Below are 24,169 nucleotides of genomic sequence, written 5' to 3' on the forward strand. Positions count from 1 at the left end.
ACGGCAAATATTTTTCCCACGTACGTACCTTCGAACTCAAGAATGCAAAAACGTAACATATCCTCGAGCATCTGAATAACTCGCACAGATTGACGATCCATCTGCGGGTGAAACGAAGTACTGAAATGTAGCTTTGTACCCAGTGCTTCTTGCAATTTCTACCAAAAGCGCAATGTAAACCTTGGATCTCGATCTGAAATAATAGAAATAGGCACCATGTGAAATCTCACAACCTTGGAGATATATAACTCAGCTAACTTGTCAAACGAGAAATCTGTACATATAGGGATAAAATGAGCTGATTTCGTCAATCTGTCTACAATGACCCAAATCGCATCTTTCTTTCTCGGAGATAAGGGCAAACCCGATACAAAATCCATAGTCATTCTATCCCATTTCCACTCGAGAATCATGATTGGCTGTAATAAACCTGACGGCACTTGATGCTCAGCTTTGACTTGCTAACAAATCAAACATTTCGAAACAAATTCTGAGTTATCTCGTTTCATGCCATGCCACCAATAATGCTATTTCAAATCATTATACATTTTTGTACTTCCCGGATGCATTGATAAACAACTACTATGTACTTCATTCAAAATCATCTGAATCAACTTTGAATTTCTCGGAACACATATTCGATCCTTGAATCTCAAATAATCATCAGAATCAACTTGAAACTCTAAATTAGAATTTGACTCACATTGAACCCATTTTTCTTGCAATTCATTATCAAACTTTTGAGCCTCACAAATCTGCTGTATGAACAACGGTCTCACTTTCAACTCAGCTACTAACAAACCATCGTTAGACAAAGCCAAATTTGTATTCAAAGTACATAAAGTGAATAAGGACTTTCGGCTTAAAGTAACAGCAACTATGTTCGCTTTTCCTGGATAATGGTCAATTATCAAGTCATAGCCTTTTAACAATTCTAACTATCTCCGCTATCGTAAATTTAAATCTTCCTGAGTCATCAAATATTTCAAGGTTTTGTGATCGGTATAAATATGGCATTTCTCTCCAAACAAATAGTTACGCCAAATTTTCAACGCAAACACTATTTCGGCCAATTCAAGATCATGCATCGGATAATTCCTTTCGTGTGGCTTCAACTATCTCGAGGCATAAGCTACAACTTTTCCTTCTTGTATTAAAACACAACCCAGGCCATTTAATGATGCATCACTAAAAATTATGAATTCTTTACCCAATTCAGGCTGAACTAACACTGGAGCTTCAGTCAATAAAATTTTTAACTGTTAGAAAATTTTTTGGCATTTATCTGACCACTCGAACTTAACATCTTTTTAAAGCAATCTCGTCATTAGAGTCGCAATCATCGAAAATCTTTTCACAAATCGTCTATAATATCCCGTTAATGCCAGAAAACTGCTGACTTCAGAAACATTTCTCGAAGGCTTGCAATCTATAATCGCAGATATCTTACTCGGATCAACTCAGATACCCACGACTGAAACTATATGTCCCAAAAAACTAACCTCTCGTAGCCAAAATTCACATTTTCTAAATTTTGCATACAACTGTTTATCTCTAAAAGTTTTTAGCACAATTCTCAAATGTTCTTCATGCTCAAATTCATCACGAGAGTAAATCAAGATATCATCAATAAACACAACTATGAATCGGTCTAAATATGGCCTAAAAATCCGGTTCATTAAGTCCATAAAGACAAGAAGTGCATTCGTTAATCCAAAGGGTATAAAAAGAAATTCGTAGTGCCCTTACCTCGTTCTAAAAGCAGCCTTTGGTATATCAGAGTCTTTAACTCGCAATTGATAATATATCGATCTCAAATCAATTTTCGAAAACACTGTTGCCCCTTTTAACTGATCAAATAAATCATTAATACACGGTAGAGGGTATTTATTCTTTATAGTCACTTTATTCAACTGTCTGTAGTCAATACACATTCTCATCGTGCCATCTTTCTTTTTCACAAACAATACAGGAGCACCCCAGGGCGAGAAACTCGGTCTAACAAAACCTCTATCCGTCAATTCTTGCAACTGGGCTTTCAATTCTTTTAACTCTGTCAGAGCCATTCTATATGGAGCTATCGATATCGACATTAAACCCGACACTAACTCAATGCCAAACTCAACCTCTCAGATTGGTGGTAAACCCAGTAACTCTTCAGGAAACACATCTGGATACTCACACACAACTGGCACTGATTCGATCTTCTTTTTAGTGACTTTTGTATCAAGCACATCAGAAAAATAAGTTTCGCAACCTTTTCCCACATATTTCTAAGCTAACATAGGTGAAATAACTTCTGGTAAACCATTCAAATCATCTGACTTAATCTGGATAATCTCATTATTCTGACATCTCAGATCAATCGTCTTTCGTTTACAATTTACTGTAGCATCATGTAGCGTTAGTTAATCCATACCCAGAATTATATCAAATCCATCAAATGGTAACAACGTTAGATCAACCGAAAAACAAAAATCCTGAATCATCAATGGGTAGTTATTACACACTTTATCAACCAAAACACATTTGCCTAAGGGGTTCGATACTCTAATCACAAATTCAGTAGACTCTACAAGCAATGTCTTACTAGATACTAAATTCACACATATATATGAATGAGTTGATCATGGATCTATCAATGCAATCGTATTAGTATCATAGAGAGTGAAAGTACCGGTGATAACATCTGAAGATGAAGCCTCTTGGCGAGCGTGAATAGCATAGGCTCATGCAGGTGCTCTAGCCTCTGACCTTACAGTAGAATATTTAGTCGCTCTCTAGCTACCACTCACATTTCTCTTGTTTCTGGGTGGTCTACTTCTAACTGCAGTGTTACTCAGCCTTATGTTTCGTACTGTATCTTGCTCAGCCAACTCAGGACAGTTACGAATGAACCGATCTAATGATCCATATTTAAAACAGGCTCGATCATTCAATCTACAATCACCGATATGTAATTTTCCATAATTTTTACACTCGAGTCGGTTTGTCTCACACTACCAACACTAGCAATAGACGTAGCTTGAGCTTTAGAACTCACAGATTACTTTCCACGATGCTTGAATATCTCATTGATGCATTAGAACAATTGAACGAGTCTCAGAATTTCTTCGATGTAGATTGATAAGATTTACTAGTTCATCTTTTTCTCGAATCTCTTGCTTCAAAATCAGCTTTTCTCTTTTCTTTACTAAGATCCTCAGCTTTACAAGCCCTCTTAACCAAAATGACAAATTCTTTCAATTCAAGAATCCCAACTAATAGTTTTATATCCTCGTTCAGTCTATCAATGAACCGTTTACACATGATCTCCTCAGTAGACACATATTCTCGAGCATACTTGCTTAAACATACGAATTCTCTTTCGTACTCAGAGACAGTCATCCGGCCTTGTTTCAATTCTAGAATCACTTTATGCTTCTGATCGAGAAATCACTGACTTATGTGTTTCTTTCGGAACTCGGATTGAAAGAACTCCTAGGTGACCCATTCTCTTGGAACCATAGATATCAATGTTTTCCACCAATGATATGCATTATCTCTCAGTAAGTACACAACACACTTGATACATTCATCAGGAGTGCAAAATAATTCATCGAATACTCATATTGTGTTCTCAAGCCAGAACTCAGCTCTCTCAACATCATCATCAACAGTATCCCGGAACTCCTCAGCCTCGTGTTTCTGAATCTTATCCACTGGCGGCTTGTTCAACCATGTCAAATCTATGGCTTGAGGAATAACAGGATTTTGTTGAGGAACAGGTGGGGGCGGAGGTTGTTGAGCAGTCAAATTCGTTCGAACGAACTCCGTGAACCACTCACTCATCATATGGAAAAAGGCTTGTTTACTCTCTCCCTCATGCCTATTCGAAATAGGCCTAGAATCAGTCGACGCTGTCCATTGAGCGGGAGCGAAAGTATTACTTTCCACATCGTCAGCTAAAGCTCATTCGGGATCCATTTACTATATGAAAACACACTTTAAGCAGTCAAGAATCATCACACTATCGCAATTTATATATATGGCATGTATAGCTAGACTCTCACATGCTGCGTTAGTCCTAGAATCGACTAAACCATAGCTTTGATACCAATAAAATGTAGCACCCCTAACCCGTATCCATCGCCAGAATAGGGTTAAGAGGCATTACTGAACAATATACATCATTCACATACATAACACATACATTTATGTGTTCATCATCAAACTCCATTCAACACATTCAGATTGTCCCTTATAAGGCTCTACAAGACCTTAAAACTTGCTTAAAAGAGGTTCGGGACTAAATCGATAACATTTAAAAACTTCAGGAAACTTATAAAATTTTCATATATAAAATGATCACATGCCCGTGTGAATAGGCCATGTGCCTCGAATGGCCACGAGACATGCCCATGTCACTGGCCGTGTGAAAATAGGGCAAACATACTGACTTGCACCACACGACTGAAGACACGCCTGTGTGCCACGACCGTGTGAAATCTGGAGGGTATACTGACTTGGGTCACACGGCTGGCCACACACCCATGTGCCAGCCCGTGTGCCACATACGGCTAATAGACATGCCCGTGTGTCTAAGCCATGTAACTCTCTGACTTGTATAACTAAGTTACAACAGGCACATGGTCGAATCAAATGCCCATGTGCTCAATCGTGTAGAGAGTAAATAGGCTTGGTTTAAGCCACATTTCTCACCCACCACAAGCATACCTAAACCAAAACTTTACATTCCATTTCAATTCACTTATAGGCAACCAAAACATGTCAATTCATATACAAATCATGCCATCTCATCTTCAACCATTTCACTACTCCAATCATAACCATAAACATACCACAACAATATGACATTATCACAATTTCAACTATCTTACTTATGCATTATTCTCATCATTTTATCAACTAATTCATGCCATAAAATATACTAATTCATCATGTTAAAACTAAGCCATAACATGCCCTTTTCTTAACCATGATACATCATTTATAATTAGGTTAATCAATTATCCATATAGCCAACACATGAACCATATTAAACTTACCAAAACATAAGGCATTATATGCATCATATATCACTTATCAAACTTATGAATTAAGCCAACTTAAACGGCCAAAAACACACCAACATTTACATCATAAACAAGCCAAATCTCATGGCTATATCATACTCAAAATTTATGATCAACTCACTAGCCTATACATGCCATATACCATATTTACAAAGTATCCAAAAGTACCAACAAGTAGTCGATAATGTGATGACAGTTCCTGATGATCCCCGATGTCCGAGCTAGCTTTGATAATCTATAAAAAAAGGGAAGAATACATGAAGTAAGCTTTAAAAGCTTAGTAAGCCATATACAAATAAATCTATCTCATGAATCAACATCATTTCCATCAAATAAGCAAATTATGAATAAGCACATATAGATATACAAACCTTTCTCAATGAATACTTATTCAAATTCACATGTAATTTCATCAAATAATTTTCTTTTTAATACTCGTATGAATCTCGTACGTACTTGTGTCACTTAATTCAATCTTATATTCTTTCTCGTCTTGCCTTAGCCCGTTGAACCTTTTGGAATCATTAAGGATACTCGAAAATCACATATAGCTCGTACAATGTCATATCCCAAATATGGTCTTACATGTTCTCACATATCGATGCCAATGTCCCAGACATGGTCTTACACGTAATCACAATACAATGCCAATGATCTTACATGTAATCATAATACAATTCTAATGTCCCAAACATGGTCTTACATGTAAACATATCTTAGTAGTCCTAATGTCATGACATTCGTATCCTATACTATTCCTAGTGTTCGTACGGGACTTTCGGGTAACATAACTTTGTCGATACTTGCTTGTATTTGCTCATTCAACATTCATAGCAATTCAATGACAAATGAACATTTATAAATCCATTTAAGGACATTTATTTGCATATGAACTTACCTCGTAGTCGAAATAAAGGAACTGGATCGACTATTCGATAAACTTTGATTTTTCTCGATCAAAATTCGATTTCTTTCGCTCTTGATCTATATACATTAAAATTTACTCATTTATTCATCAAATCATTCAATCCACAAACACAGATTTAGGCATATTTACACTTTTGCCCCTAAAGTTCTACATTTTTACAATTTAGTCTCTATTTCACAAATACACAAAATTCACACAATTCAACAAGACCCATGCTTGGCCGAATTACCATAGTACCCCTAGCAGCCAATATTTTTCACTTATTTCACATTTCAACCCTTCAATTTTCACTTTTCACAAATTAATCCCTAATAGGCATTTTTACTCAAAATCACTTAACAAAACTTGTATAACTATCAACAAATATTCATTTTTCATCATCAAACATTCAAAAGCTCAAGCATTCATCAATGGCATTTCATGAAGTCATCAAATATTTCAAATATTAGAGCATGGGCTAGCTAGAATCCAAAGCAACGATCACAAAAACATAAAAATCATTAAAAACCGAGCTCAAAACATTCCTTAATCAAGCTATATGCTAGCCGATCCCTAAAACAACATTTTCTTCTTCTTTTTCTCTAGATATTCAGTTATGGATGATGATAATGGAGCTAATTTTTGTTTTGTTTTATTAATATTAACATTAATAACCATTTTACAATTTTAACCTTAGTTAAAACCATTTAAAAGCATTCATTTATTGGCCATTTATGTCAGTTTCCACTATCAGTGGTTTAATAAAATCATAAGGACCTTATATTTAATAAACCATAGCAATTAAACACTTTAAACTAGTAGAATGCAACTTTTTTCATTTTACGCGATTTAGTCTTTTTTTTCTTTAATTGAGCTATTAAATGATAAAATTAGCTCACGAAATTTTCACACATATGTATTCTCAAGCTGTAAACACATAAAATAATATTAAAATAATTTTTTGACCTTGGATTTGTGGTTCCAAAACTACTATTCTGATTTAAGCTAAAATCAGGCTGTTACAAATTGTGTGAAATAGCTTCGACCAGTTTCTAACCCATACAAGCTTATGAATTACTATAAAACATGGAAAATAACACAGAGTAAGCATTTAAGCTTAGTAAGTTTTTATAACACAGAATTTAACTGACCTTACATCCATAAAATAGGTAAGTAAACAAAGCATATCTCAACCAATTTGACCAAAAGCCTAAACACATGATCGCCAACACATTAGCCATGAAAATAACATATAAAATCTGACACATATGGTTAAATTCATCAAATAATCATATTTCATGTATTTCATGTAAACACCAGTAATAGTTCATATCGAACTCATATAATATCGTAACAGAACTGTACCCGTTGAACCATTTAAATTATTGTTGGATACATGGGTAGTACACACGAGGTGTACTAAACTATAATCCGTCAATTCATATTCATGTATGCTCATACGAGCTATGAATTAGTATGCTCTCACAAGCTGTGAATCGGGAAGCTCATACAAGCTGTGAATCGGGAAGCTCATACAAGTTTTGGTGTGTCCGCAACACATGCATGACCCAAACCAAATCGATAACCCTAATGACATGTCATTTGTATCCTACGAATTTCTAAGGTTCAAACGGGACTCAGTAATAGTCGGATATGAGATTAATATTTATACATGAAAATTATAGAAATCGCATACATATGATTTAATTAAAACATACAAATACTCAATTTAATTACACGAACTTACCTCGACAAGTGTACGTAAACACGAAGGCGACTAATTTGATATTTTCTCTTTACCTCAATCTAACTTTGTATGAGGTCTGACATGATCTATAAGAATAAATTTAACTCATTTCAATATAATTCTCATTATACCAATTTAATCCAACATGGAATTTTGGTAAAATTACCATTTTACCCTACACTTTTAATTCTTTTGTAATTTAGTCCCTAGGCTTGAAAAATGAAATTCGTACAATTTAATCCTTACTCAAGTCTAGCCGATTTTATACATATTAATAGCAGCCCATATATTTCAAAAAATTCATAAATTTTACCATAAATTTATCGTTTTTTTCAATTTAATCCCTAATTGATAATTCCATCAAAATTCTCTTTACAAAAGTTGTTTATCTAACAACAACTACCAAATCTTAAAACTTTCTTCCACGATGAAACTTTCAAAAATACCTTATCCCCAACTTGAAACTCAGTATCTCGACGTTTCAGATCTGCATAAGATTTTTGCCTATTAGATGCTGCTTTCAGACAATCACAAATTAGTTTAACCTTTCCCTGGCCTAACAACTCACCTCTCATCTAACTTTGTCCAAAACAAAGGAGTTCTACACTTCTTGCCATACAATGCTTCAAAAGGCTCATATGAATACTTGTTTGGTAACTATTGTTGTAAGCAAACCCTACTAAGGGTAGATATCACTCCCAACTACCTCTAAACTTGATCACATAGCTTCGCAACATATCTTCTAGAACTTGAATCACACTTTCAAACTAGCCATCAATTTGGGGATGATAAGTCGTACTGAAAGTAAGCTTCAATCCCAAAGCTTCCTATAGACTTTTCCAAAACCATGAAGTAAACCTTGGATCCCTATCCAAAATAATCAAAACTAGAGTCCCATGAAGAAGAACAATTTCAGGAACATACAGCTTTTCCAACTTCTACAATGAATAATTGGTTCGCACAGCTACAAAATACGCACTCTTCGAAAATCGATCAACTATAACCTATACCGAATCTTTCCTTGAAAAGGTCCATGGCAAACAGGAAACAAAATCCATAGTAATCCTTTCCTGCTTCCATTCAAGAATCGCAATAGGTTGCAGTAAACCTGAAGGAAATTGATGTTCATCCTTCACCTTTTGACAAACCAAACATCGAGTCACAAAATCCATAACATCATGTTTTAAACCAAACCACCAATAAACTTCCTTAAGGCTATGATACATCTTCCCACTCCCAGGATGCATAGCGTAAGGGTTACTATACACCTTGGTAAGCATCGCTTGTCTTAAACCCACATCTTGTGGCACACACAGTCTTCCTCGAAAATTCAAGATACCATCACCATCAACATCAAAATCTCCCTTAATACCTTGTTCAACTTGTCAAATCCTTTTTAAAAATTCTCCATCTAATGGTTGTTTCTTCTTTATTTGTTGTGACAAAGTTGGCCTTACTTGAAGTTCAACACATAAACCATCATCACTGGCTAAACTCAAGCGCGCAAACATAGCTCTCAATTCCGTCATCGACTTCTTACTTAAAGCACCAGCAACTACATTCACCTTGCTAGGGTGATACTCTATTACACAATCATAATCCTTTAACAGCTCAATCCAACATCTTTGCCTCAAATTCAACTTCTTTTGAGTGAGAAGGTACTTAAGGCTCTTATGATCAATGTAGATCACACACTTTTCTCCATAAAGATAATGTTGCCAAATCTTAAGTACAAACACCACAACAACTAACTCCAAATCATGAGTAGGATAATTCAATTTGTGCGTCTTTAACTACCTTGAAGCATAAGCCACAACTTTACCCTCTTGCATCAAGACACAACCAAGTCCCAAATATGAAGCATCACTATAAACTACAAAATCTTTCCAAGGTTCTGGTTGAACCAACACTGGTGCTTTAGTCAAAACTGCTTTAAGTCTACCAAAACTCTTCGCCCTTCAATCAGTCCATTCAAACACTACGCTCTTTAAATGTAGTTTAGTTAAAAGTGTGGCAATAAGAGAAAACCCTTCTACGAACCTACGGTAGTAACTAGCTAAACCCAAGAAACTCCTAACTTCAGTAACACTCATAGGTGGCTTCCATTCCAAAATTGCCACTATCTTCTTAGGATCCACTCGTATCCCTTTTGCTGATACTACATGACCTAAGAATGCAACTTTTCTAAGCCAAAATTCACACTTAGCTTCGCATAAAACTGTTTATCTTGAAGAATCTATAAAACAACCTTTAAGAGCTCGTCGTGATCTTCCTCAGAACTAGAATATACTAAGATGTCATCTATGAAAAAAACCATGAATTGATCCAAATATGAATGAAAGATAAGGCTTATCAAATCCATGAACACAGTAGGAGCATTAGTCAACCCAAACGGCATCACCAAAAACTCATAATGCCCATATCGAGTCCTAAAAGCAGTTTTCAACACATCTGACTCATTCACCTTTAATTGATAATACCCAGATCTAATATTAATCTTTGAAAATACCATTCCACCTCTAAACTGATCAAAAAAATCATCAGTTCAAGGCAAAGGATACTTATTCTTAACAATTAACTTGTTCAACTACCTAAAATCAATACACATCTACATCGAACCATCCTTCTTCTCACAAACAAAATTGGTGCACCCCATGAAGATATACTCGATTGAATAAACCCTTTATCCAACAACTCTTGTAACTGAATCTTTAACTCATTGAGCTCTTTTGGTGAAATGGGATAGGACGCAATGGATACCGATGCAGTATCAAGATAAAGCTCAATTCCAAACTCCACTTCCCAATCTGATGGCAAATCCGGTAACTCTTAGGGAAATACATCAAAAAAATCCCTAACAGTGCGAATATCCTAAACTTTTAACTCCTTACTGATGGAATTCATCACATAAGCCAAATAAGCCTCACAACCTTTACACACCAACTTCTCAGCCTTCATAGCCGAAACCACATTAGACATGAGACCTGGTCTTTCACCCACTACAACTATTTCCAAACCTTCACTATTTCTTAAGGTAATTCGCTTAGTCTTAAAATCTACTCTAGCTTTATGTTCAGTTAACCAATCCATTCCAAGTATCACATCAAATCCATAAAACAACAATTCCATGAGATCAACAGAGAAAACATGTCCTTGAATCATAAGAGGACACCTATGGTAAATTTTATTTACCACTACACTATCACCAAAAGAACTAATAACAGTTATACCCAAACTAGTAGTCTCAACAAGAATCCCTAACTTACATGCCAATTCACCGAAGATATAAGAATTCGTCGATCTAGAATCAACTATACCTGCAATTACATCAACTGGATCTTGATCCTCCAGCTCTCTAACAGCATAAACTCAAGTTGGGCCTCCAGATTCAACTTGTGTAGCAACAGTATGAGCAAAAATCTGTTGCCCACTCGATCTCCCATTACTTCTACTGAGACCACGGCCTCTAGCAGACGCAGTAACAGGTGTTGAACTTTGAGTCTGCAAAACCTCAACTCAAAATGGACAATCCCTTAGAAAATGTTCCTTTGAACCACATTTAAAACATCTACTAGTCAATTTACGACACTTTCCAAAGTGCCTATGCTCACAGTGTGCACAAAGTGGCCATCCAAAACTACCCATTGAACCACTAGCACTAACCACGATACCACTCTGTTGCCTAAATTGACTCAGTCGAGTCCCACGTCTCGCACCTCTACTAGAGATATCGCTATCACGCCCTCTCTTAGATGGTCGACCCGATACACCATCAGAAGCTCCCTTGCCAGAATCAGTAGCCACAGAACAGGGCAATTTAGCTAAGGTCTCCTCCACAGCCTCAGCCCTCTCAACCAACTCATCGAACACCTCTATAGGTTGAGCTACCAAATAAACCCAAATATTGCAGTTTAACCTAAAACGGAACCTCTTACAACGGCTCCTTTCGAAAGGAACCATATCAATAGCGTACTGACTAAGTCACACGAATTTATCCTCATAATCAGCCACTAATAATTCACCCTAAACTAACTCTAAAATCTCACACTTACGAGCCTCCATATACTGTTCGCCCATATACTTCCTCTTAAAAGCCTCGAAAAAGTAGTTCCAACTCAATCTATCAGTAACAGTACCTCTCCTAATTGTATTCCACCAACGATGAGCCTCACCGTCGAGTAAAGACACAACATAACCCAACTTTTCCTCATCAGAATAGGTCATCTATTCAAGGATCCTTTCAACTCCCTCCCACCAGTACTCAGCTATGGTTAGATCAGTTCCTTTCACTGTAGAAAACTTTTTACCACCCAAAGCCCAAAGAAATTCAAGCGGCAAACCTCAATTAACCGGTGTCGAATTGGCATGTGCATGTGTAAAGTTAGCACTAGAAATATGCTAAAATGCTCCTATCATGGCTTCCATCAGAGGACCTACACCCTCATCAGGTATGTTTGCTCTATGTGGTGGCACAAGAGGTGTAGAGGATGTATCATCCTCTTGAGCACTAGCTCTCACGTTAACACATCTAGGAGGCATATCTAATTAATCTAGTAAACAAATAAACAAATAAACGGTGTGAGTGGCAGGAATGATCCAAGTCCTATTCCTGCAAGGAAACTTTAGGGTTAAAGGCAATGTGTTCCCATTCCTACCCCATATACATCACGACCAAAAATATCTTATGTAATTCAATTAGGGTTACATCATCAATATCAAGAACAACAAAAGGGATTTAGACTCGTTAGTTTCGAAACTCCAAACACATAACAATCTCCTAGGTCCGAAAGTTAATTAACTTAAGCTCTGATGCCACCAAATATAACACCCTATACCCGGCTTGGTTGCCAGGCCCAAATACAGGATGCCACACCATTGTCTCATCTCATTTATATTAAATAGAAAGCTTAGATTTAATAAGTCGAACGTCTATTGTTAAGTCGATCTAGTTTTACTATGTTCAAATGATTAATTATCATTATTACATGCAAATATTTCATTAATCGATCACACAAACAGCCAGAGTCGTGCATAATGGTCATGTAGCAAAATTTCACAAAGATGCCCGTACATATCGATACTGGTAATCAGGTACTGATATTTCCCTATAGTGGTATTGATACCACTAGAAAAGAAATGATACTAATTGAGCATTATGTTTCTCAAATCAAAAACCCATCTGTCAAAAATTATCGATACTTCCGAACCAAGTATCGGATTTCTTCCCCGAGAATAGATACCATAGAAAGGGTATCAATACCAAATCTCTATTCTGTTTCCTGTATGTTTAGTTCACAGAGGAATCAATTTTTAAGGCCCAATATCAATACCTCTACTACTGGAGCTGAATTTACAGTGTAAGAATGCAATTAACTCATCTCAAATAGTTCCTAAACAACATGTATCAAGTACTAATTAAATAATCATTCATACGGCTTATCGATAGCATAAAACACCAAAACCAATTTCGAACAACTAACATCATGCTAACATTAATGACTAAGTATTCTAACATTTTAATAACATGAAGTTCACATAAACAAGCTCAAATATCCAAAAATCAACAACTCAAATAGATTCTACCACATTACCTGTCTCCTCAAAACAAATAAGAATAATAAAACACCTATGAGAAACACCAGACTTCCTTAGACCACTCTTTTGGAAACCACACCTCCCACACCATGGCGTCACTAATCTGCAAATGTTGAAATGAGGGAATGAGCTTTTGCAAGCTCATTGAATGGAAGAATGACCACAACATAAACACATCCTCATGTAACACAACCAGACATTTATTCACAAGTAGTACATTCTTAAGTCTAACACCACATAGTACTAAATCATGCATTACTTAAAAGTTATTCTCATAGCGCATAGACTTTATCATTCAAGCATAGAACATATTCCACACAATTATATAACATAAGATAAGATGCCACTTGGATTATGAAATATATAGTCAGCTCTACCATCACACATCGGATACACGGATCTCCTTACACCACATAGACTCATAGAGTCAAACATGTCCTAAAAGTGAAGCATGTAGCTAACACTCTCCTTATTTCCCCTCACATGTCCCATTGAATGGAGCTTTAGCTCACATTTCCTTATCCTCCAAACATGTCCCAGGGCCTCAACGCCCAAAACCTCTATACATATGAGTAAGCACTCACAATCCTATGGCATGCCAACTATATCCAATGGTTCCAAGATCACAAGGCCAAAATATCTGAAAAACAGCACATATTGCTTATCGATTATCCGTGCACTATCACTAAATTTAGCATCTTTTTCAAAACACTAGCATATTCGTATAACATATATATTGTACATTTATTACATATATATAATTACACTTTGCACAATAAGCACCATATCCACATATCACATATCATGGATATTATACAACCACATAATCACAAGACAAGTATAGTTCAAGAAAACTTACACTTTTAATTTAGAGGAGGGGTTTAGGCTATGTCTAAATTCTCAATTATCACACATCTCGTGTTTATGTGTAGCAATTCCATACACTCACCACTTTATGCTTTTGTCGAAAATCAAAAGCTCAACTAACGTTCTCTAGCTCGTAGCAATCTCTAACGAATATGAAGCTTAACATATATAATCACACAATAACCACATTCAGATATCAACCAAATATTCACTCAAACTGACTAAAACACAAGCTTTAAGCTAAGTCCCCATGTAACTTAAACTATTATCATAACAAACTTTATAAACTAATATCTCAATCCATACTAAACCTTTTTGCTTAAAATCAATTCCATTCATCTAATTATTCGTCTATGCCTAATTTGCAACCTTCAAACTAAACAAATCTATTCAATTCATGGTATCGACATTTTTCGACATCTTTTAGGCAATTTTAGTAAAATTCATTAAAACATGAGAAATCATTAATGAAACTTTAGGATAAGTTTGAAAACCTGCTAATCATGCTAAAACAAGTTGAAAAGCACTTTGAAACCAAGTTTTTATGCAAAATACCGAAATCCACCATTAATGGCTCGATTTTTGGCTTTTATTAAAATATACGATTCGAGGGCTAATAATTTAGTTCTAAAGTCTAAGTAACATTAAAACTCAATGGTGACATGAATGATTACCTTTGATGGAAGAATGAATGAGTTTTGACAAAAAATCGAAAACCCCACTTTTGAAGATGATGATAAAATCTATGGAGTTTTTGGGTGTTTTTCTTGAAGGTTATGATGGCAAATGACTTAAGAATGATAGAAAATCAATGTATTGTGATTTGGGACTCAAAAATCAATGGAGACAGCAAGGGAAATAGCAAGGGGCGGCACAAACTTGAAGCAAAAAGAAACAGATGTGAAAAACTTGTTGAAGGGGATGAAATAGGTTCAATTTTAAAAATTGTGAAACTGCAACATAAATGCCTACTATTTTAACTTTATTACAAATCAGTCCTTTTCTAAATTAAGACTTTCTAAAATACTTTTTCAAAAATTGATTTGACAGTTAAGATGCCCTAGTCAAAAACACCATCGAGTACTAATCTTATGAAATTCTGAGCTCATATAGGCTAAAATTCCCAAAACACCTTTAAAACTCCTAGGCCCTATTTTGGGGTGTTACATTTAATCTCTCCACCCCAATTTTGCCATAATTTTCACCTCATGAAATACAATAAAGAAACCTATATCACCAACTTCATTCTCAATAGTTCCATTTTGTTAAACAAAATCCACAACTTCAAGGTCAAATGTAATGATTAGTGTATAAAGAAACAATGATATCCCCTTTCTTAATAAATTCATGAACTTCTCTACATAAATAAATTCATTAAAGTTGGGCTCAATTGCAGAACATTCATTACATCATTTTTTTTTCGCTTTTTGATCAAACAATAATTAAAGTCTCTAATAGCTCAACATATAGTTTTTCTACTCATCAATCTCACAAAAAGCATACACATTGGTTATTACCATTATTCTTGATTAGGGCTTTTAAGTTATAATATCTCATCTGATAGTTTTTTGCTTACCAATTTCTCACAGTGAATAAAACATAGGCCATCAAAATTTTAGAAATTTCCTACACTCACATTCTTTTAATAACAAATGATCATGCTTAATAATATTCTCTACCATATGTTATTGAAAAAAAATAAACAATCACTCTCGACCAAAGTGCATCTTTAGTCTCTTCAAGAGTTTTCCCTCTCTTTTTTTAAATTATAGACCACTATGATCTTCAATTTTCTTTTGAGTTTGACCATCACTATTTATTTTGTTAATTCCAAAGCTTATTTTATCTATTTTTATTCTCCAAAAATTTGATCACAACCACATTATATACATTGGCTCAAGGAATATGTGCCCACATTAATTGAAGAAGCCCATGAATTATTATAGTCCAATGTTAGTTTACTAAGCTTCCATAATCTCCATTGGTCATTTTATGTTTCTCTAACTTAATTTTACTATTTACATATTCAATTTTCAACGAGAGCATCTCATGGTTTTACAATCCAACATCAAAAGATTAGCTTTGGAAAAAAATTATGTATATACCTTACACTCTAAACCCTAGTTTTAAGAATAAGTTTATTAATGATTAACTTGTTATCACAATTTGCCGATAATTAGATGAGTTTGCCTATCCTCCATCCTCTATGATTTTTACAAAAATCTTTGTGGTTTGAATATCAAGGAACTCATCTACGTATTTCACACTTTTATTAATCAGTGATTGCACATCTCTCTTTCGTTTGCTCTTTTGTTTTTCTCAAATATCTGATAGTCACTTTCGACCAAAGTGCGTCCACGATCTCTTCAAGAGTTTTTGCTTTCTTTTTTTTTTTTTTACTTATAGACCCTTATCCTTTTCAATTCTTTTTTGAGTTTCACCATTACTATTTATTCCATTAATTCTATATTTAATTTCAGTCTCCTAAAATTTGGTCATAACCACATTATCGTCTCAAGGAATTTTTGCCCATATTAATTGAAGAAGCCCATGAACTATTATAGTCCAATATTGGTGTACTAAGCTTCATTCATCTCCATTGATCATTTCACTTATTATTGTTTCCTGATAACTACTTCCACATAGATACTCAACATCTAACTTTTACCAATACATACCTCATCATGCTTGATATTATGCTCTCTTTTTTTCATTGTTATGTTCAACATAAAATTTCTTAAAGCTAGATATAAATACGTTACATCTTATTTTTTATTATCTCCACCACATACACAAACATGTTCCTTTCTTTCCCAAGTTTTTTTTTCTTTGGTTAACACAGCCACTTGATTCAACATCGTATGGCATTGGAGATATGGATTGTTAGAATAATTTTCTGGACAAAAATACTTAATTGATGCCAATACTTTTCTATATTTGAAAATTAAGAACTAAATGCAATCACAATTGAGTATTGAAACCTCCTAAATGTCACTTAATCAATTAATTAAAATCTTCATAGTCATTTTATTGTAATCATAATTTTCTATGAGTGATTCTTCCACTGATAACATCCCTTTTTATAGATCAACAATGTTTCATATAGTCGAAATGTTTTGATGGTTCCTTCTCTTCAAATCGCTTGATATGCAATCTAATCCCTTCTTAAGAAACATTTCTTTAATTCCTTTCCACTTGAAACTCAAGAAAAGGTTGCTTTTATGATATTCTCCTTAAAATGATATCTTCTAATTTCTTCTCTGTAAACTAATTTCTCAAGCTATTATTTTGGTATTTAATTTTTTTAGGCACAACCAAAGAAAAAAAAATATTTTGTTCTTCTTTTTTGTTTTCTTTGTGTAGTTTGGTTTTTTTTGTTCTATATTATTTCAATAGCTTGAATATTTATAGTGCATATGTCACACCCCAAAATATAGGGGGTTAGTTATAATAATTAAGAAATAAGCTTTAAGCTTGATAGTTAAGTAGCTTTTATATTCCTTAGAAATCCTAGGTTCTATTCCCACCTCTCTCATTTATTTGATTTTTATTTTCAAGAAACTAGGATGAAAAAATCACTTTAAAACAAATATTATTTGGAGTAAAATTTTTTTTTAGAGTGGGTAGTAGTCCAATGGCTAAAAATCTACTCATTTCCCTTGCTTACATGTGTTTGAGCCATGCCATTCTCCTTCATTTCATTTTAACTTTTGGCTAAAATTGGGTAATTTATCATGCAACCCCTCAAAGTTTGAAAACCCTAGCTATTCAGTCCTTTTTTCCCTAATTACAGTAGGATTATGATTCATTTCCCATTCCAATTAGAATTTTTCATCCTCTTCTTTGCATCAAATTTTCTCTCCATTGTTGAAATTATTCTTGCTTTCGATATCAAATCAATCTTTGATAAATTGATTCTCTACCGGTTGTTGAAATTCTACATTGAGTAGCCTCTGTAATTCCATCAAGTACGGAAAGTGCATCTCGATCTAAATTTTAGGACCCAAAATTTCGTAAAATTTCTATCTGATATTGATCTTTCAAATCAAATAGTCAATCTTTCATGGTTCTTGACGAATCTTTAAAGGACTCAATTTAGGTACCTCAGACCAGATTTGAGCACGAAAAACATCGCTCGAAACCCTGGTGATAGGTGTGTGTTCTTTTATAAGCAAATCAAGGCAAACTATGCCTTGAAATAGGGCCACATGGCTAACCACATGGGCATGTGGGCCATAGTGTGGACTACACTACCCACCACACAATCATGTGCCCTGAAAACCGTAATGTAGTTTGTGAACCACACGACTTGAACCCTTCCACATGAATCATTGAATCTTGTTAAACCTTACAAAAAAAAACATTAACTCTTGTATAATTGTCATTTGAAGGACTCGATTTAGGTACCCTAAACTAAATTTGAGCATGAAGAATGTCATTCGAAATCCCGGTGACAAGTGTGTGTTCTTTTACAAGTGAATCGGGATAAACTATGCCTCGGAATAAGGCCACATGGCCAACCACATGGGTATGTGGGCCACACATGTGGACCACACTACCCACCATACAACCATGTGCCCTGGAAGCCCTAGTGTGGTTCGTGAACCACACAGCCTAGACCCTTCCACACGGCTTGTCACACGGTCGTGCCTCCCTTATAGGTTGATTTTGCAAATTCCACACAACCACAGTCTATCACATGGTCAGGCCACATGGCCATGTGCCCCATGTTTTACAGTTTTACCTAAAAATTTGTATTATATTCACTTTAGTCCATGCTTGATCTCTGAATTGTTACTAGATGCAATTAATTAATCTTTGCATTAGTATTTATATAGAAATCCATGATTTATATGCCTGAATTGCTACTGTTATAATATGTTTATTGATATTAATTAACATAATCATTACGGTGCTATGAATAATTATATGATATTAATAATGCCTACTATTTAGTGCTCTTGATAAATTGTGAGTGTTAACATTGTTACCACCCCATTGAATACATGATGAACATGTTTATTACTAGTGTTGAATGGAATAAGTGTTAAGCACACCTACAGATTTTTGCATTATTATGTTATAAAATATGCCATATTGCATTGCATGAAACGTGATGATTTGTACCGAGGAAGAGTGATAGTTTAATAATCTACAAACCAGTGGTGGCTTGTCCACAAACCAAGTGACAGTTTATTTAATCTACAAACATGTTGTGCACTCACAACAAGTGGAAGTAACGGAAAATTATGGTTCGATCTCGAACTAAGTGGTAGCTTAACTGCAAATGTTTTTATCTAAAATACTGGTGGTTAATCCATAATTTTTACAAACCCAGTTTTAGTTTTTATTTGCAATTACGTTGTGTATCCACAACCAATGGTAGTTTATCTGCAAATCAACGATGGTTCATCCACGACGCGGAGTGATATGGTAAATGATTATGGGGAACTCATAAGTAAAGTGTGTAGTGAAGTTGGTTAGGACCTTTCTAATAAATTGAACTTGCATTGCCATACATTAGCATATGCATTTGAAACTGTGTTTTCTGAAATAGAGTAGTGAAGTGATTATATGATAAATTGTTAATCTAAAGTGTTTTATGATTGTGATTATTATCAGAATTGCTAACCTATGTACTTTGCCTATAGGTTTTTTTTCGGTTTTCTTGTGAACAGGCTCACACTGAGTTCATAGCCCACTATCCTTTATTTTACATCTTTACAGATAACCTACCAGGTTAGGAAGCAGAATTGACAAATCGAATGACTCAGCTCGCATTGTAGTTTTATCAATATTTTTATTTTTACCCATTATTATTTATAATTCCTATTATTTGAGAACTGTAACGTCTTATTTAAACTATGGCACGAGTCTTAGTTTTAGGTTTATTTAAGGCACACATGGTATTTTCTTTTAGGCTATTAATACATGAGTTTTTATTTTATTTCCTATTGCATGAAACATGATTTATATTAAAACTAGAATAGTATCACTTTTCCTCTGCACTGTCAAAAAATGATTTTTTTTTAAACGAGTAGATTATAAATAAATTATGAGCAATAAACAATCTGGTTATTAACTAATTTCTTCTAAAATAAACAAATGTTTTAATATGACTGTTTTATAGAACTCCAATTATATTAGGCCATTTTGGTGGTTGATGTAATCTCTCAGATTTAGGCCTAACGTCTAGGCTGGGTTGAAGAGGTTACGGCACGATTTAGATATCTAACAAGTATACATGGCTTGTGTATTAAATAAAAAAGATAAATACAACAATTCAATTTTAGTTTGTTGACATTTTCTGAAAAAAAAAAGATATAATTTTGATTCGGAAGCTTTAACTACAAATAATGAAATTAAATTATGAGTATATAAAAAAGTGAAATATGTATAACAATTACCATATTTGCAGTCATTTGTGTAACTAATATAAAATTGAGCAAATAAATATAAATATGCAATCAAGCATTGAATCACAGAATTAAAATTTCAAGAAGCATGTTACATGTACAAGCATGCAACCAATCAAAAAACAATATAGAGAGAGTTAGATAAGTCCCTTTACGATTTGGTAAATTGCTTTTTTTTTTTCTTTAAACTTAAGTACAAATATAAGAAGAGTTAAGTAATTTTAGGATAGAAAGTCGTTAGTTTTATCTTCATTAAGGTTGACTAAAAATAATAATAATAAAATTAAGAGAAGAAAATTTTTATGCCCCACTAATTTCTTCTAATGATAAATTTAGTTCTCAACCGTTACACCTTTTATTAATCTGATTTTAACTCTCTTTTGTAATTAAATTTGACAATTAATATTTTAAAAGTATTTTGAAAATACTTATTAAAATATTAATTTTATTAATATTGATGTGGCACTTGTGTGACGGTTTATGTGTACATCAAGTCGACACGACATTATTTACTTGTCTTGTATGTCACGTTAACAATAATTTATTATTATAAAATATTTAAAAATAAAATAAATTAAATTAAAAATTAACATAAATTATATGTGAACTAATATATTTAAAAATTTAACATTTTAATCAAAATATCATTTAAAAATAACTATTTAACTCTTTTCAATTAAAATAAAATAAATCTCGAATGGATAGTCAAAGTGAATGATGATTTTTTAATAATCAATGATGATTTTCTAAAATGTTTAACTACTTTTTACTTTTATATTCTTTTGAACTTTTATTTTTTTAGAATATATATTTTTAATTTTAATATTCACGAATGCCACACATAGTATTTTAATTGGGTAACAGTGTCACATATAAACCTTTTATTAACATCTTCGCATTTAACCGGTCAATGAAATATAATTTTAATTATTAATTTAGATAAAATAAATAAATATAAAAACAACTAAAACAGTATAATTTAAAGACAAAATGCATTAAGTCTTAAATTAAAATTAAAGGCTTCGCATTTCAGATCTTCTCAATTGCTTTTTATTATTGAATAACTTGTTTTTCTTATCCATATTTACTTTACACTATGTTGAGACACTTTTCATTTTTACATGCTAGTTACTGTGCTTGCAAATTTAATTAGAAATTTGGCAGATGTATTTTAGATAAAATAAAATATATTAAAAATATTAAATAAAATAATTTCATATTAATAAGAATTATAATGAATAATTAAAAAATCTTGTGCGTAGTTAAAAGAAAAATCTAATTAAATTATATGTACGTTAATTTCAAAGGAAAAGTACAATTAAAAATATTAAATTGAAGAATAAAATGTTGAAGAAGTGAAATTTACATTAATAAGAATTTTAAGGGTAAACTATTAAAATAGTCACTTTTATTTATCTTAGATCATATTTTAGTCACTTATGTTTGAAACGTACATTTTAGTTACTTACGTTATCGCATTGTAGTATTTTTTTCACTAAGCCGTTAATTGTCGTTAACAGTGTAACGGTAAGTTGACATGCACGTTAAATCATCATTTCAAACAAAAATTTAAGTTATTTATACAACCGTTCCCTATATTTTTTCATTTTAAGCAATTTAATTTTTTTCTTTTATGTTTTTTTAACTTTCCTTTTTTTCTTTATTTTCCATTCTCTTCTACTTCTCCCTTTGTTTTCCTCTCTTCTCTATTTTTTTTAACATAGTTTTTCTATGTTTCCATCTATAAAAACTAGTCCCTATACCTTTATTATTTTTTTTGAACAATTTAATTTTTTTAAGTGGGGCAAGCTTGTGAACTAGTTTTAACAAATGGAAAATATAGAAAAACTACATTAAAAGAAATTAAGAAGGGAGGAAAACAGAGGGAGGACCAGAAGAGAATGGAAAATAAAAAGAAAATGAAAGTTAAAAGAACATAAAATAACAAAATTAAATTGCTCAAAATAAAAAAATATAGGGATCAATTGTAAAATTTAACCTAAAATTTTCTTTTGAAATGATGATTTAACGTGTCATGTCAGCTTACCGTTACACCGGCAATTAATGGCTCAATGACTAAAATGTTACAACATGATAACATAAGTGACTAAAACGTAACATTTCATACATAAATGACTAAAATATAACTTGAAACAAAAAAAGTGACTATTTTAATAGATTACTCAAATTTTAATAAAATAATACAATCAACAATATTTTAATTTAATGAAAATAGAATTAATTAAGGTTTGTATATTTAAAATTATTAATAACATAGTAACGATTTGAATATTTGATTGTAAAAATATTAAGAGTAAATATGTGGTTGATTATTTACAATTTTAGAGTTGTTACTTTTATATATAATAGAAATGATATATGATTATGGATGGAAATCACACAATACGTACATGATATTAGACATGATTATAAGATACCAAACACTACACATAAAAAGAAAACAGAAAAATAAAAATAAAAAACCCGAAGCTCAGTACAATAATGTGAAGTAGAGGCTTATAATAAGCATGATTTTCCCTCACATTTGAGATCAAATATGGAGAGCCAGGAACTAACAATTTGCAGGATGAGGAAGCTTGCACAAGCTAGGCAATTTCATGGCAAGGTTTGGGTCAATACCAAGGGAAGGCAAGAGCTTGGAGTTCTTATATGAGCAAAGGCAACGCATGTCAGCGTGGGAGAGGGCGGAGCAGCAAGTTGACGTGGGCGGCGGAGGGTTGGGAGGGGTCACTGCTGGTTTGCATGCCATCAAACCTGAAGCTGGCATGTTGCAAATGCTTTGAGCATCAGTTGTAGCGATCGCCATAACCATTACCATTGCCAATATAAGTGCCTGCAGACCCTTCATTTTCTCCATTACTTTTTTAATGATGTGGATCGAGAGCTACGCCTATGGGGATCTGCGGTGTGGCGGAGCTAAGCTACCCAAAGATTGTTATTTATAGAGGAATGAATGGAGAAAAGTTTGGTGTAGAGTAGTCCGTGAACCCCTAATATGCTTTGGGTCCTGTCGGGTTTTGAGATTATTGTTCAACCAAACTGTAGTCTCACGGGATGTGAACTCGTGGCAAATCAAAGAAGCTTTTCTTTTGGATGTTCTAATCCAATTCCATTATCAACGTATCTCATCACTTGAAACATCCTACTTGTGGCCACAGATCCATTTTCGACCTTTATTGTAAATGCAAATAATATTCAAATCACCTAAATTGTTGAGATAGTTATGAAAACAGTGCCACTAGTAGTTACAACTATATTTATTTTTGTGTAATCTTCATAACTTGTCTTATTTAAAATCTTTTGAGACAAAACAGTTAGGTCATAAACCTTGCCAATACTTTGGACATGTATTGACCCATCATTGAAGATTGATACATGTAAAGAAACAAAACCTGAAGATTAGATCAAATCAAATTATGTTTAAACTACTCAAATCCGAAAAAAAAAATGTTGTAGCTAGGGATGTAATCGAGCTGAGCTAAATCTGAATGTGGTAACTCAAGTTGAAGCTCGACTCAAGCATAATCGAACTACTCGAGCT

The 24,169-nt window shown here is 33.5% G+C and overlaps 1 protein-coding gene across 1 annotated transcript; it reads right to left on the reverse strand.

The window, feature by feature from the left end:
• Nucleotides 1–23,003: 23,003 nt before the first annotated feature.
• Nucleotides 23,004–23,610, reverse strand: LOC108488782 (putative lipid-transfer protein DIR1). The gene has a single exon (XM_017793067.2). The coding sequence runs from the start codon at nt 23,483–23,485 to the stop codon at nt 23,180–23,182; it is 306 nt and encodes a 101-aa protein (XP_017648556.1). The 5' UTR covers nt 23,486–23,610; the 3' UTR covers nt 23,004–23,179.
• Between the last annotated feature and the right edge of the window lie 559 nt (nt 23,611–24,169).

This window comes from Gossypium arboreum, chromosome 10 (genome assembly GCF_025698485.1).
Source record: "Gossypium arboreum isolate Shixiya-1 chromosome 10, ASM2569848v2, whole genome shotgun sequence".
NCBI classification, from domain to species: domain Eukaryota; kingdom Viridiplantae; phylum Streptophyta; class Magnoliopsida; order Malvales; family Malvaceae; genus Gossypium; species Gossypium arboreum.

Bases quoted from the DNA above. Each gene is read 5' to 3' on its own strand.
- LOC108488782 (XM_017793067.2), bottom strand. From the start codon at position 23,485: ATGGAGAAAATGAAGGGTCTGCAGGCACTTATATTGGCAATGGTAATG.